This window comes from Carettochelys insculpta, chromosome 19 (assembly GCF_033958435.1).
Source record: "Carettochelys insculpta isolate YL-2023 chromosome 19, ASM3395843v1, whole genome shotgun sequence".
NCBI lineage: Eukaryota > Metazoa > Chordata > Testudines > Carettochelyidae > Carettochelys > Carettochelys insculpta.
In genome coordinates, this window is record NC_134155.1 from 26,900,252 (window position 1) to 26,913,251 (window position 13,000).

At 46.9% G+C, this 13,000-nt stretch overlaps 1 protein-coding gene across 3 annotated transcripts in view; it reads left to right on the forward strand.

Annotated features, from left to right (window-relative positions):
- The first annotated feature begins 1,216 nt into the window (after nt 1–1,216).
- Nucleotides 1,217–13,000, forward strand: part of CWF19L1 (CWF19 like cell cycle control factor 1) — a 131,108-nt gene continuing 119,324 nt past the window's right edge. For 2 of the 3 annotated variants that reach the window (XM_075013480.1, XM_075013482.1), the window contains exons 1-4: nt 1,217–1,295; nt 2,475–2,559; nt 5,720–5,798; nt 12,404–12,505. In XM_075013480.1, the coding sequence (XP_074869581.1) occupies nt 1,273–1,295; nt 2,475–2,559; nt 5,720–5,798; nt 12,404–12,505 (289 nt within the window). In that variant the 5' untranslated portion in view covers nt 1,217–1,272. The remainder of the gene's footprint in view (nt 1,296–2,474; nt 2,560–5,719; nt 5,799–12,403; nt 12,506–13,000) is intronic. The other variant, XM_075013481.1, reaches the window with a different exon arrangement.

Here is a 13,000-nt window from a genome sequence, read left to right on the forward strand (position 1 = left end):
ATGTGGATTTGCTAGAGCAGGTTCAGTGAAGGGCAACCAAAATGATTAAGGAGCTGGAGCACAAGACCTATGAGGATAGGCTGAGGGATTTGGGCTTGTTTAGTTTACAGAAGAGAAGACTGAGGCATGATTTAATAGCAGCCTTCAACTTCCTGAAGGGGGGCTCTAAAGAGGAGGGTGAGAAACTGTTCTCAGTGGTGTCAGATGGCAGAACAAGGAGCAATGGTCTGAAGTTGAAGAGGGAGAGGTCTAGGTTATATATTAGGAAAAACTACTTCACCAGGCGGGTGGTGAAGCATTGGAATGCGTTGCCTAGAGAGGTGGTGGATTCTCCGTCCCTTGAGGTTTTTAAGTCCCGGCTGGACAAGGGCCTGGCTGGGATGACTTAGTGGGGGTTGATCCTGCTTGAAGCAGGGGCTGGACTAGATGACCTCCTGAGGTCCCTTCCAGCCCTGTGATTCTGTGAGGCCTAGGGGGATTCCCGCAGGAAGGGTTTTGGTGAGGTGTGGGTGTGCACCCTCCAGGGGGAGTGTAGCCCGAGTGCATTTCAGCCCCAGCCCTGGGAACTACCGGTTGTGAAGGACTCCCCAGCTCCTGCCAGGATGTGCACCCTGCCCCCAGCAGGGTCTCAGCAGAGGCTGAGCCGGAGCAGTGCGCAGACGGCAGGCAGAGGAGCGGGGCTGGTTTCTGTGCTTTGCAGACGAAAGCCTGTTCTTGGCGGTTGGCCTGCGCGGGTCCGGTCCGAGCTGCGCACACCGCAGAGCGCACCAAGGAGCTTCCGGCCCCGTGCCCTGAGTTCTGCGAGCAAGTGCAAGGGGCTTCCCCGCCGCTGACCGACCTCGCACGGGGCTGAGAGCAGGAGGCTCCGGGCGAGGCCCCGGGCGATGCCGGCAGCTCCGTCCGTTGGAGGGAGCCGGGTGCGCTGGGCGGAGGAAGGCGCTGGGCGGGCGTGGGGGTCCCGGCAGCGGCAGCGGGGCGCAGCACGCGGGGTGCTCCGCGGCTGAATGCGCGGCCCGGCTGGCTGAGACCACCGCGGGAGCGCTCGGCGGAGGCGCCCGGCCCATGCGCGCAGGACGGCGCTGGCGGGAGTCTCAGGGCGCCGGGCGCGGGCGGTGGCGGTCGGGTGCATCCCGGAGCCGCCGTCGCTGCTCGGGCGGGCGGGTTTGCGTGAGGCGCACGGGGAAGGGTGTGGGTGAGGCACCCGGCGCGCTCGGTTCCGGGTCCGGGTCCGGTCCGGGGGCGCGTCGCGAGCCCCGCGCGGCGGCCGTTGCAATGGCCGGGAAGCCTTTGAGAGTGTGAGTGGCGGGGCGGGGCGCGGGTGCGGCGGCCCCTCGAGCGCCGCTTGTCCTGCGGGGCGGGGCTGGGCGGGGCCTTCGCTCGGGCCTTGTTGTACTCCGGGCTGCGGCGCCCCGGGCGGTTTCCGGATACCGGGTGCGGGGCCGCAGGTTCATCCCGCCCCGAGGAGAGACGCGCCTCGCACGAGTGGCGGCTGCCGGCCCCAGCGCGGGCGGGCGGGAGCGGCGCAGCCCGGGCGGCGCTCGGGCCCGTGGCTGTTGGGGAGCCGCGGCGCTGATCGCTCGTGTCCTGCGGCCGTTGTCGGCCTTGGCCGCGCACGTGTTGGATCAGGGCCTGGCTGGGCTCCCTCGCCCGCCGCGCGCTGCTCTGTGTCTCGATGAAACTAACGCGCTGGGCGTTTCCCGGGGCGCGGGAGGCCCGGCGGCTGCGTGATTTAAACCTGACAGCCGCTCTCCGAGCTCGGCCCTGTGCCCCGCGAGCCGAGGGGAGCCCGGAGCTGAGCGGCAGCCGGGTTCCCTCGCCGCACGAAAAGTTGTGTTGTGTTGTGTTGTGTTGTGTTGGCGCTGCCAGAACACAATTCCCAGGTAACTCGAAGGTTTCCTGTAGTTTCACAAAACAGAAAAACGGTCAGGCAGCACTTTATCAGGTGAGGAGCTTTAGTGGGGAAGGGCCCCACTTCCTCCGCTCTGGGGCTGGGTACTGCGCTCCAGCCCTGTGTGCCCCGTGAAAGCTCATCACCTAATGAAGTCTGTGGTTAGTGTTTAAAGTGCTGCGTGACTGCTTTTTCGTTTCATGGTCGAGTGAAGTGGAGGAGACTCGTAGATGACCTGTGCTTCATATGAAGTGCAGGAATTTAAATCAAGTAAGTCATATATAGTATATCAAAGTCGGTTATGGAGAGATGTGCATTAGGCAGCGCTTATTTTTCTCCCCCCCTCCTCAGAGGTTGCAGGCCATTGGCAGCCTGGTGATGCCTAGAATTCTTTTTCTGGGAAAATGTATGTTTGAGTTAAACAGTAGTTATATTTTATGCAGGATTTTCCACAGTCTCACACAGAAAGTGTGTGCGTGAATCCTTGGTTGTAAGACAGGGTCACAATTTTTAATATTACCAATTCAAAAAGTAAAGATATACAGATTCATTATGAGTGTTATCCTGTCCTTATTTCTTTCCCTAGACTGGCCTGTGGAGATGTTGAAGGAAAATTTGATCTATTGTTCAACAGAGTGCAAGTTATTCAGAAGAAAAGTGGAGAATTTGATGTAAGATTTGTATTTCTGCTTTTGCATCATGGTTTGTGAGATTAGAAGTTTCTCACTTTATAATATCTTCCATTGCTGAATGGAAAAATCCTGCCATATAAATGTTTGCGGGAAAAAAAGCCAAAATGCTCATTGTGTTAAGACTCCTCGAAAGCTAGTGGGAAAAGAATATTTACACAAAATGTGAATTAAAAGCACAGTGCTTAACATTTACTTAGTGCTTTGCGTCTTTAATACATTGATCAAATATTAATATTCAGAACATCTCTTTAAAGATGTTACTACCTTTGTCGACTTCTCATATTTGTGGGTGGGAAACTGAAGCAAAGAAACACAGTCATTTGCTCAAGGCTTCTCACTGATGCAATGTCTATACTATGGAGACTAACAAGAAGTCCTGTGACATCTTATAGACTGACAGATATTTTGGAGCATAAGCTTTCGTGGGCAAAAACCCGCTTCATCAGATGCATGAGTGACTCATGCATCTGATGAAGCGGGTTTTTGCCCACGAAAGCTTATGCTCCAAAATATCTGTCAGTCTATAAGATGCCACAGGTGGTCTTGTTGTTCTCGAAGATACAGACTAACGTGGCGACCTCTCTGATGCTATGGAGACGACATAGCTGTGGCACTATAGCTATGGTGACATAAACACATAAAGTAAGACATAGCTTCTGCTGATGAAAGAGTTTTTCCATTGTTGTGTGAAAACCACCTTCCCAAATCACATCTACAGTGGAGATTAGGTTGGTATTAATGTTTCCTTTGGTTTTTCTTCCCCTCCGCCCCATCCATGGGCAGAATAAAATTTATGTGCACCAAGGCTGATATGCACCACCATAGAAACATTCCAGCATGTGAATCTCTCTTGGGCAGCCACCCAAGTGCTCAGTTTATGGCAAATTCTGGTTGGCTTAGCTAAGGCACTCAGAAGGAGGTGGTGGTGGTGGTGGATTTTTCATGCCCTTGAGCGACATAGATATGTCAGCCTATATTTTAAGAGTCGATCACACCTTAGTGCGTGACAGAGCTAGAAATAGAATCCAGGAATTCTGGCCATTAGCCCTGTGCGTATTCTACACTAATCAAAACATAGAACTTCATTTATTTTACCAAAATTGATTTTTAATTTCTGACTGAAAATTAAAATAAAGGTTCAGGGGAAACTATTTTTCTTACAGTTTAACTTTTCGGAGTTCTTAAAAGATCTCTGAAGTGTGTTTTACTCACAAAAGTTCGTGACATAAGGAATTTGTTAGTCTCAAAGGTACTACAGGACTGCTTGTAGTTTTGTGAAGCTACATACTAACATGGCTACCCCAGAAACTGAAGTAAAGAAGATGAAAGCAAATGTGTCTTTGCTAGCAAACATTTTAAGTTATGTATGTTGTTTTAAAAAAAAGTGAAATATGTAATAGGATTGACCTAAGTGCTCCTTAAAATTGACCTACTGGTATTTACAGTTAAGACAGTGACACTGTAAATTTGAGCTAAACTGCCTTAAAATCAACTTTATCATGTAGTGTGGGGATAGCCTCAGCCTCTCCCCCTAATTGTTTTTGTTGCCCTGTGTTGAACCTTCTCCAGTGCATCTCCATCCTTTCTATACTGGATGCAGTACTCCAGATGTGGTCTCACCACTACCAAATAAAGGGGGAGCCTTGAAACTCCTTATTACGGTTCCTTTAGCATCATACTCGGTTTTATCACTCTCTTGGATTCTAACTTTCACTTTAATTTCATTTAGCAGGTCATGGTAAACTTTTGTAACCTTTCACCCACTCTGTGCATTTGGGTGTACTGGTCTCTGTGGATCATTGCTTAAAAGCAGGGTGGTTAAACTCAATTTACTGTAGCACTGTTGCCAGTCCTCCTAGTGGGCCAGTGGGCACCTCCCTTCTGGCAGGGTCTCGGGGGAGGGGCTCTCCACACATTCCCTGGTCCCATCTGCTATTCCTGAGTGATTTAAAACCTCCACTCTGAGTGCCCCCAGCATCACACTGGTAGTGCAGTGGGGCTAGAGCAGCTTCCAGATGCTAGCTCTGTACCACTGCTGGCACATCTCTGTGGCCTGGGCAAGGTGTGGGCAGAGCTGTCACAGCCATAGGATGGTTTGGTAGGGCCCTGCGGCAGCTATTCTACCTTGTCTGTTGATGGGACAGGCCCCCATACTCATGTTAGTGTGCAGGGCCTTGGGTGGCCTGGGGCTGGCAGCTAGGGTCAGGCTGCCTCACACTCACCACGGCAATGGAAGCCACGGGGAAGCAGAGCTGCGTAGCCGTCTGCTCTGCTCTGTTGCTATCTCCCAAGCCAGCCTGGGCTGGGGCACTGTGCTTGCTGCCAATACAGTGAAGTGTAGTGGCTTGGCTGGGAGATGGTGGCGGAGCAGTGCAGAGACTTCTGCATAGCTCTGCTTCCCTGCAGCTCCCAGGAATGCACTGGGGGGGGGCGACCCCCCACAGCTGTCCCATGCCAGCTGTTTTGAGGGAAGAGGTTGCCGGGGGGAGGGGAAGTGTGAGTGGCACAGAGGCTGGACTTGGGCGAAGGGTACTACCGATTTACAGGGACTCATGTTCCAGGAGCTGTGTGCAGGCTGGATTGAGAAACTGATCGGGATGCAGATGATCCCCAGGCTGTGAGTTTGAGGGCCTTGCTTTAGAGGATATATACAACAATATAGCATGGTCGGGATGGCCATCAAATGCTTCTCCGGGAAAAACTGTACATAGAAAAGAAATAAGCGAGTTTCTCAAAATGAAGGTTTACCTGATGTTGTAATTGCAGTAGTTTTTCCCCTATGGTTTTTTCCATATGTATTTAATAACATCTAAGCAATTTCTTAGAACATAAGAACTGCCATACTGGGTCAGACCAAAATCCATCTAGCCCGGTGTCCTGCCTTCCAATAGTGGCCAATGCCAGCTGCCCCAGAAGTTGTGAACAGAACAGGTAATCGTGGAGTGATCTCTCTCCTGTCATCCATTTACAGCCTCTTGTACATACATCAGATGAAACTAAATCTCACACAGTGAACCCTAAACCCACTTGTAATGCTGTGACAGTAAAAAGTAATGAAAAGGACAGCCTAGGTATTTTAACATCGTAATTTTCTTCATTCTTACAACAGTTCTCTTGTGTTATTTTTACACGATTTTAGCTACTTTTGTGTGTTGGGAACTTCTTTGGCTCTACTTCAGAGACAGAGTGGGAGGCATACCGGACATATGCCAAGAAAGGTAAGGAAAGGGCCTGTATATTTGATGGCTGTAACCCAATGGGATATGGCTTTGCCTCTCCTGATCAATGTCGTCACCACACATCTGTTTCCTGTGTTGCTTTACTAGGTTGTTCATCTGTACAATACTAAACTGAACAGAGGGATGCCCAGTGAGGGCAAGGACTGTAGTAGGTGTCAGAGTCGTTCAGTTTGGTTTATGGAAGCTGAAGGCAATGTATGCAGAACTGCTCTGTGCTGCTGCTGCTGCAAAAAAGATTTGTGCTGTGTTTCCCAAATGGGGTTGCATGGAAACCCATTGTTCTGTGAAGTGAAAATAAGGGTTCTGTGAGAAAATGATCAAGGGCCGGCAACCTGCAGCTCCAACAAGCCATTTGCGACTCCAGCCACTGCCACCACTGACTTTTCTGCAGCTTTCTGCCCTGCTGCCACTGAAACAGTAGAAGTAAATTTAATTGGTTTATTGGCTGGCAGGGTGGCATGTGGGATCTGGCCATTAAACCAACTAAGTACAGTTCCATTATTTCAGCAGCAGTAGGACAGAGCCTCTCAGTCTCCGAGAAGCTGGTGAACGCGCAGTGAGCATGGGGCAGAGGGAGCCAATGGCTATCTGGAAAGGGAGCCAGACAAGTCCTGTGGTTCCAGCATTGTTCTTGCCTTGCATTGGCTGCGACTGGCCTCTCACGTTGCTATAGGATGGCCGATGAAATAAGGCCCTTAGGACTAAAGTCAGAGAAGCAGCGGTAAGTAAGGTAGGTTTGTCCGCCATGTTGGGTGAGGTAATGGGAGGAGCTAACTTGGATGGAGTTTAGTAACGGAGAGGTAGCCCTGTTAGTCTGTACTCTAACAAAACAAAGCAACAGAAATGTAGCACGTTAGAGACTAGGAAAATGATCTAATCGGTGATGAGATTTCATGGGACAGACCCAGTTCTTCAGATCAATGGATGGGGTTCAGAGGGGGTTAGGCTGGGGACCTCTTTGGGTGGATGGGTTAGTCATGGGGGCCTGTTTGGGGCTGAGGCAGGTTAATCCTGGGGGTGGGGCGGGGACGGGTTTGGGGCTGAGAGCGGTTAAGCCATATGCAAGCCTGTTCAGGGTTCTGCAAAACTTTCAAGTGTAAAAGGGTTCTGTGGCCAAATAAAATAGGGAAATGCTGGATTAGGGTTTACCGTTTGGGCCTGCTGCAAGTGTCCCTGTGTATGCAAAGGGCTTGTGGCTATCTGTGAACTGCTGTGTGAATTGTTATAGTCTGTAAAGTATTCCCTGCTGGTCAGCTCTCAGCTATTTCTGTAACTTTTTCAGTGGCGTATCGTAGTGGTTTGTCTTCTCTCTGCCGCTGATCTGGGGAGAGCTCAAAGCTGTTAATTATCAGCTCATGCAGTTGGCTATAGCTGTTCTCTGTTGCTCCATCTTTTTCCACTGGCAGCTGCACCAGACAGCAGCAATGTGCAGTCTTTTGAAAATTAATGAGCAAGCAGTGAAAAGAATTAATGGTAATATCCTTTGCCCCTTCACCTTCCCATCTTGAGATATATTATTTCGGGTATTTCACTTGCACAGGTTTCCATCATTGGGAGGAGTGCATAATAAAAGGCTAAGAACATTTTGACCAATCTGTGTCCAAAACAGAGGCACATAAGGACTCTGTTTCTGTTTAGCTGTGCTACAAAGCATTCCTAACTATGGAATGCCTTGGGACTTACTGAGCTCATCTGCTTCTTTTCCGGTGTCTCATTACTCAAGCATAAACTCCTTTTCCACCTATAGGCTGTGTCTACACGAGCTCTTTCCTTTTGGAAGGGGCATAGTGATGAGTGGGTTGGGAAGATGCTAATGAGGTGCTGCCATGAATATGCAGCACCTCATTATCATAATGGCTGCCACGGGCTATTCGAAAGTGCCATTTTCGAATTGCATGCCTCCCATGTAGATGGGGGTCTTTCAAAAGGCACCCCCAAACTTTGAAAGCTCCTTCTTCCTATTTGGTTTTTCATGCAGCTGCCATTATGTTAATGAGGTGCTGCATATTCATGACAGCACCTCATTAGCCTCTTGCCAACTCTCTTATTACCATGCCCCTTCTGAAAGTAAGGGGCTAGTGTAGACATGGCCATATAGTAGAAACTACCCATTTGTTTATCTCCCATCCCTCTACTTTCTCCCTCCCAGGCCCTGCCACCATTCTCTCTGAAAAACAGTGAAGTTATTGCTGTACCATGTTTTAACTTGAAGTACGTCTACACTTCAAGCTGGGGAAAGCTTGTAGGTGTATCTAACAAAGCTGATTCAGCAATCTCATTAAAAATATCAGTGAAGTGATGCAACTGGCAGCAGGAGCTATGTACCTCTGTGAGAGGTTAGGCATGAAGGTGGATAGATGTAAAGCTGCAATTTTTAGTCAGCAAGCAGGAAAGTGTGGCTTAAATTATAGGTTTTAATGGTTTTTTTACAGCTGTACATTTTAGTTACTTTCCTGAAGAAAAATTGATTCCCCGTGATTAATAACTATTAAAACATGTTAATTTGCAATTATGTGTAGGCTGTATACTAACTTTGGTGCTTCTTGTTGCAAATGTGGAGCAAATCTGGTCACTAAATCATATTTATAACTCAGGACAGCATTTGACAACGTCTAAAAAGGTTTATGCTGTAATTTTCGTAGATAATTTGATTGTTATTTATTTAGAGAATAATACATACTACTCGTTACCTGCATCAAGCTGCAGATGCAGCAGCAGTACGTTAGTAATGGTAAAAACTAAATCTCACACACACAAACAAAATATCACTTATATTTTGTTACTACATCATCATCATCAGTAAGTGGACTCAGCGCCCGTTGGTGTCTGATGCCTCTCTCACTATTTATTTCCATCTTTCCCTGTCCAGTGTGGAGTGGCTTAGTTTCTATAGACGAGCTCCGCACCAATGTAGTATATCATGTACCCATTCTCTGTGGGGTCTGCCTCTCCTGTTCCAACCTCCATAATGCCGAATACCAGGGTCTTGATTTTTCATTCGTTGTTCATTCTGCAAATATGTCCAAATAGTTGTAGCTTCTGTCTTATAACCTTCTGTAGCAGGTTCTCTTTCAGCTGTATCTTTCTGTATAATTCCTCATTGGTAACCTTCTGCGTCCATCCTATTCTCAGAATCTTCCCATAACAACTCCTTTCGAACACCAGTATTCTTCTCTTCAAATCTTTCGTTATCACCCTGTCTCACATCCCTACAACATGCTGCTGAATACACACGTTTTCAAGATGCCCAGCTTCGTTCTTAAGCCAATTGCTTTGCTTTTCCAGATCCTATCCATCGCCTTCAAACTCGCTCTTGCTTTCGCTATTTTATTCACTATTTCCTTCTTACAGTCTAGATCATACGTTATGTTGCTCTCCAGATATGTGACCTTCTCTGCATTTTCTAGTTCAATGCCATCAACACTGATCTTCCTTTCTATTTCCTTATCTCCAAATACCGTTGTTTTTGTTTTATCAAAGTTCATAATCAGTCCGTACCACTTCCCTTCTTTAACACCTGCACCGTTTTCGCTGGCTTCTCTTCATCTTCCTCAGTGATAACTATATCATCCGCAAACCTCAAGTTGTTAATTCTTTTCCCGTGCACAGATACCCCTTCTACCTCTTCCTTGATTTTTGTCCATCACTCGCTCCAGATGTGCGATGAAGATACTTGGCAATATGGGATCTCTTTGTCTTGTACCTCTACTTGTTTTAAACCAACTTCCCAACTCCCCGCGTGTTCTCACAGCTGCCTCCGCGTTGTCCTTGATATGCGTCAACAGCTGTATCGGTCTGCTATCCATGCCGTATGACTCCAGCACCGCCCAAGTCACTCTCTGATCTATCCTGTCAAATGTCTTTTGAAAATCGACGAAGCAAGTGTATACGTTCCTGTTCTTTTGTCAAGCTTTTTTCACTATCAGTCTTAGTGCCAGTATCTGCTGCATGGTACTTCTATCTTTTCTGAACCCTGCTTGCCCGTCTGCTATATGTTCCTCTATCTGCGATCTTAGTCTCTCAGTCAGTGTGATCATCAGCAGCTTCCGTAGATGACTCGTTAGGGCAATTGCTCTGTAGTTCTTGCACTCCAATGTACTTTCTTTCTTGGGTATTGTCATTAGCACAGATCTTGTTCATTCCTTAGGCGCCTTCCCTTCTTTACATGCTATATTACGTAGTCGGTGTATTTCTGGAATCATGCTTTCTCCGCCGTATTTGATCATCTCTCCCGTGATCCTATCATTTCCAGGGCCCTTGTTGTTCTTTAGTAGTTTGACTTCTTTTGCTACTTCCTCCTTCAAAATATCGGTCTCGCTCTCGATGCTCGGTGGAGATATCTTTCAGTTCTTCAATAGGTCCCTCTGAGACACTGCAGTTTACCTTTGCTCTGTATAGATCGGTGCAATATCTCGTCTGTTGCTGCACAATTTTCTCCCTGTTCATGAGCACTTCTTCATTCTCGTCTTTGATCGGCATCTGCTTTGGTTGCCATTTCCTATTGATATTCCTAATAGTCTTATACACCTCCCTGGTCTTACATTTGCCGTAATACCTCTCGATATCTTCACATTGCTTCTCTAACCATTTCTCATTGTCCTTTCTGGCTGCTTTCCTTACCTCATTGCATTTTATGCTATATTGCTGTTCTGCCATCTCAGAAACATCTCTTCTGATCTTCAACACTCTCTTCTCTTGAACCAACTTCAGTGTCTCCTGGATAATCACTTCTTATGGATCTTTTCTTCTTCTGGAACAGTCTGCTTAATTGCCTCTTCTAGGCCGTGTCTACACTAGCCCCAAACTTCGAAATGGCCATGTAAATGGCCATTTCAGAGTATACTAATGAAGCGCTGAAATGCATATTCAGCGCCTCATTAGCATGCGGGTGGCCGAAGTAGGCTGGGTCCTTTCGAAAAGGAGCCCCGTCGGGACGAGCCGCGTGAATTTCGAAGTGCCACGAAGTCCCCTTATTCCTGTGAGCAGATGGGAATAAGGAGACTTTGAAGTAGGCGGGGTCCTTTCCAAAAGGAGCCCTGTTGGGACGAGCTGCATGGCAGCGAGCCGCGTCAATTTCGAAGTGCTGCGGCCGCCCGCATGCTAATGAGGCGCTGAATATGTATTTCAGTGCTTCATTAGTAAACTTCGAAATGGCCATTTACATGGCCAGTTCAAAGTTTGGGGCTAGTGTAGACACGGCCCTATAGTGATGGCTATCCCTGCAACTCTCTTATCTAGGTCTTTTTCTGTGGTGATATTCTTAATCTTCTCTTCGAGCATTGCTCTTTTTGCATTCCGTGTTTCTTCCTCATGTAGCCTCACCACATCTCTTCTTTTCTTAAGCTGTGTCTTACATTATCTTTTGATTTTTATCTTGATGTTTGCGGTCACTAGACTGTGGTCTGAGTCTATATCTGCTCCTTGGAAAGTTCGGCACTGCTGTACTGATGTTATCCATATTCTTCTTATCCAAATCATATCTATCACATTCTTGGACTTCCCGTCATTTGATTGCCATGTCCACTTCCTGCAGTCCTTTTGTTGGAATCTTGCATTGCAGATCACCATCTCATGCTGTATAGCAAACTCTAGTAGTTTCTCACCTCATTCGTTTCTTTCTCCATATCCAAACCTTCCCATGACACTCTCCCAACCTTCGTTACCTGTTCCAACCTTCGCATTCCAATCTCCTCTGATGAGCAATATGTCTGTCTTCGGTATCTCCTCCACCGTCTTTGTCAAGTCTTTATAGAATAGCCCAATCTCTTCCTCCGTACTATCTGACGTGGGTGCATACACCTGAATGACTGAGATGTTGAACAGTTTTGCTTCGTATATCTCTACCATCGTTCTTGTGCTCAACTGTTTGTATCCTAATAATGCTCTTCTATCTGTTTTGCTGAGAAGGAATCCAACTCCTGCTTCATGCTTCGTTTCATTTCCTGACCAAATGACTTCGCAACCCTATATCTCTCCTGATGCCATCCAACACATCTCTGCCAGTCAAAGTATATCGCATCGATATGTCTCCATCTCCTTCCGAAGCAGCTCTAATTTTCCAATTGCTCACAGAGTTCGTACATGCCATGTTCCAATGGATAGCATATGTGTTAGTTGTAATATTCTTTCGGTAGCCAGCTAATCGACCCAACCCCGATCGCTCAGTTGGTATCGCAGACCTTGTTTATCTGGGCGACATCTGAGTCAGCATCTTTTTATCATCTTTTATTACACTAAACCTTAATCAGGGTCAGCAACCTTTCCAAAGCAGAGTGCCAAAATTTGACCTTCTGACCTTCCTTTAGGGTCCAAGTGATGGTGATACTTTTAAAAGTCACTAACAGTCCTACTTACAACAACTTCATTAATAAATAAAGATGCAGAGCTTTACCGTTTACTGTGGTGGGCAGAAGGAGTGAAATGGGAAGGCCCTAACAAGTTCACTTTGTGGGCCCATAATGCACATTGTACATGTAAGGGGGTCCATTTTCTCTGTAGTGAGTCTTTACTTCATAATAGTAAATACAGAATTGAATATGTCATAGTTCTGAAACTAACGAGCTAATTATGTGTTTTTTCTCCAGCTCCTATTCCAACATATATCTTGGGTGCCAATAACCTGGAAACTGTACATTATTTTCCAAATGTCAATGGCTGTGAACTAGCTGAAAATATTACATACTTAGGTAATGTTATAAATGTTATTTCTTTGATGTGAATCTGATGTTCTTGTATTTATGGGAGACTTAAATGTTGCTGTAGTGGTGCCTTCATTAAGATTGTGGCCCTTTCATTCCACCCTTCTCCTTCACATGTTGATGTCTTGAGCTCTACAGACCTATTTATGCTGCTAAACCAAGTTTTAGGGGCAAGTTTCAAAAAAGTCTTTGAGTTGCTACCTCTGGGGAAAATTTTTGGGGAAATAAGTTAATGACAAAAAACATGTATTACTCCTGGTGGAGTTCTGCACCAAAGAATCAAAACTTCTGAAACCAAAAATTACAAATTTCACACACGCTATTTTAAATTTGTGCAAAATTCTTGAGATCCCTTGTGACTGGTATCTGATGTGCTGAGCCTACTTTTCTGTCCACCTGGGCATCCCTCAACTCTGTCTTACTGAGCCAAGCTCTCTGGTTTGCTCCCACTCTGGCACAGAGATAGGATCACAGCCTTTTGCA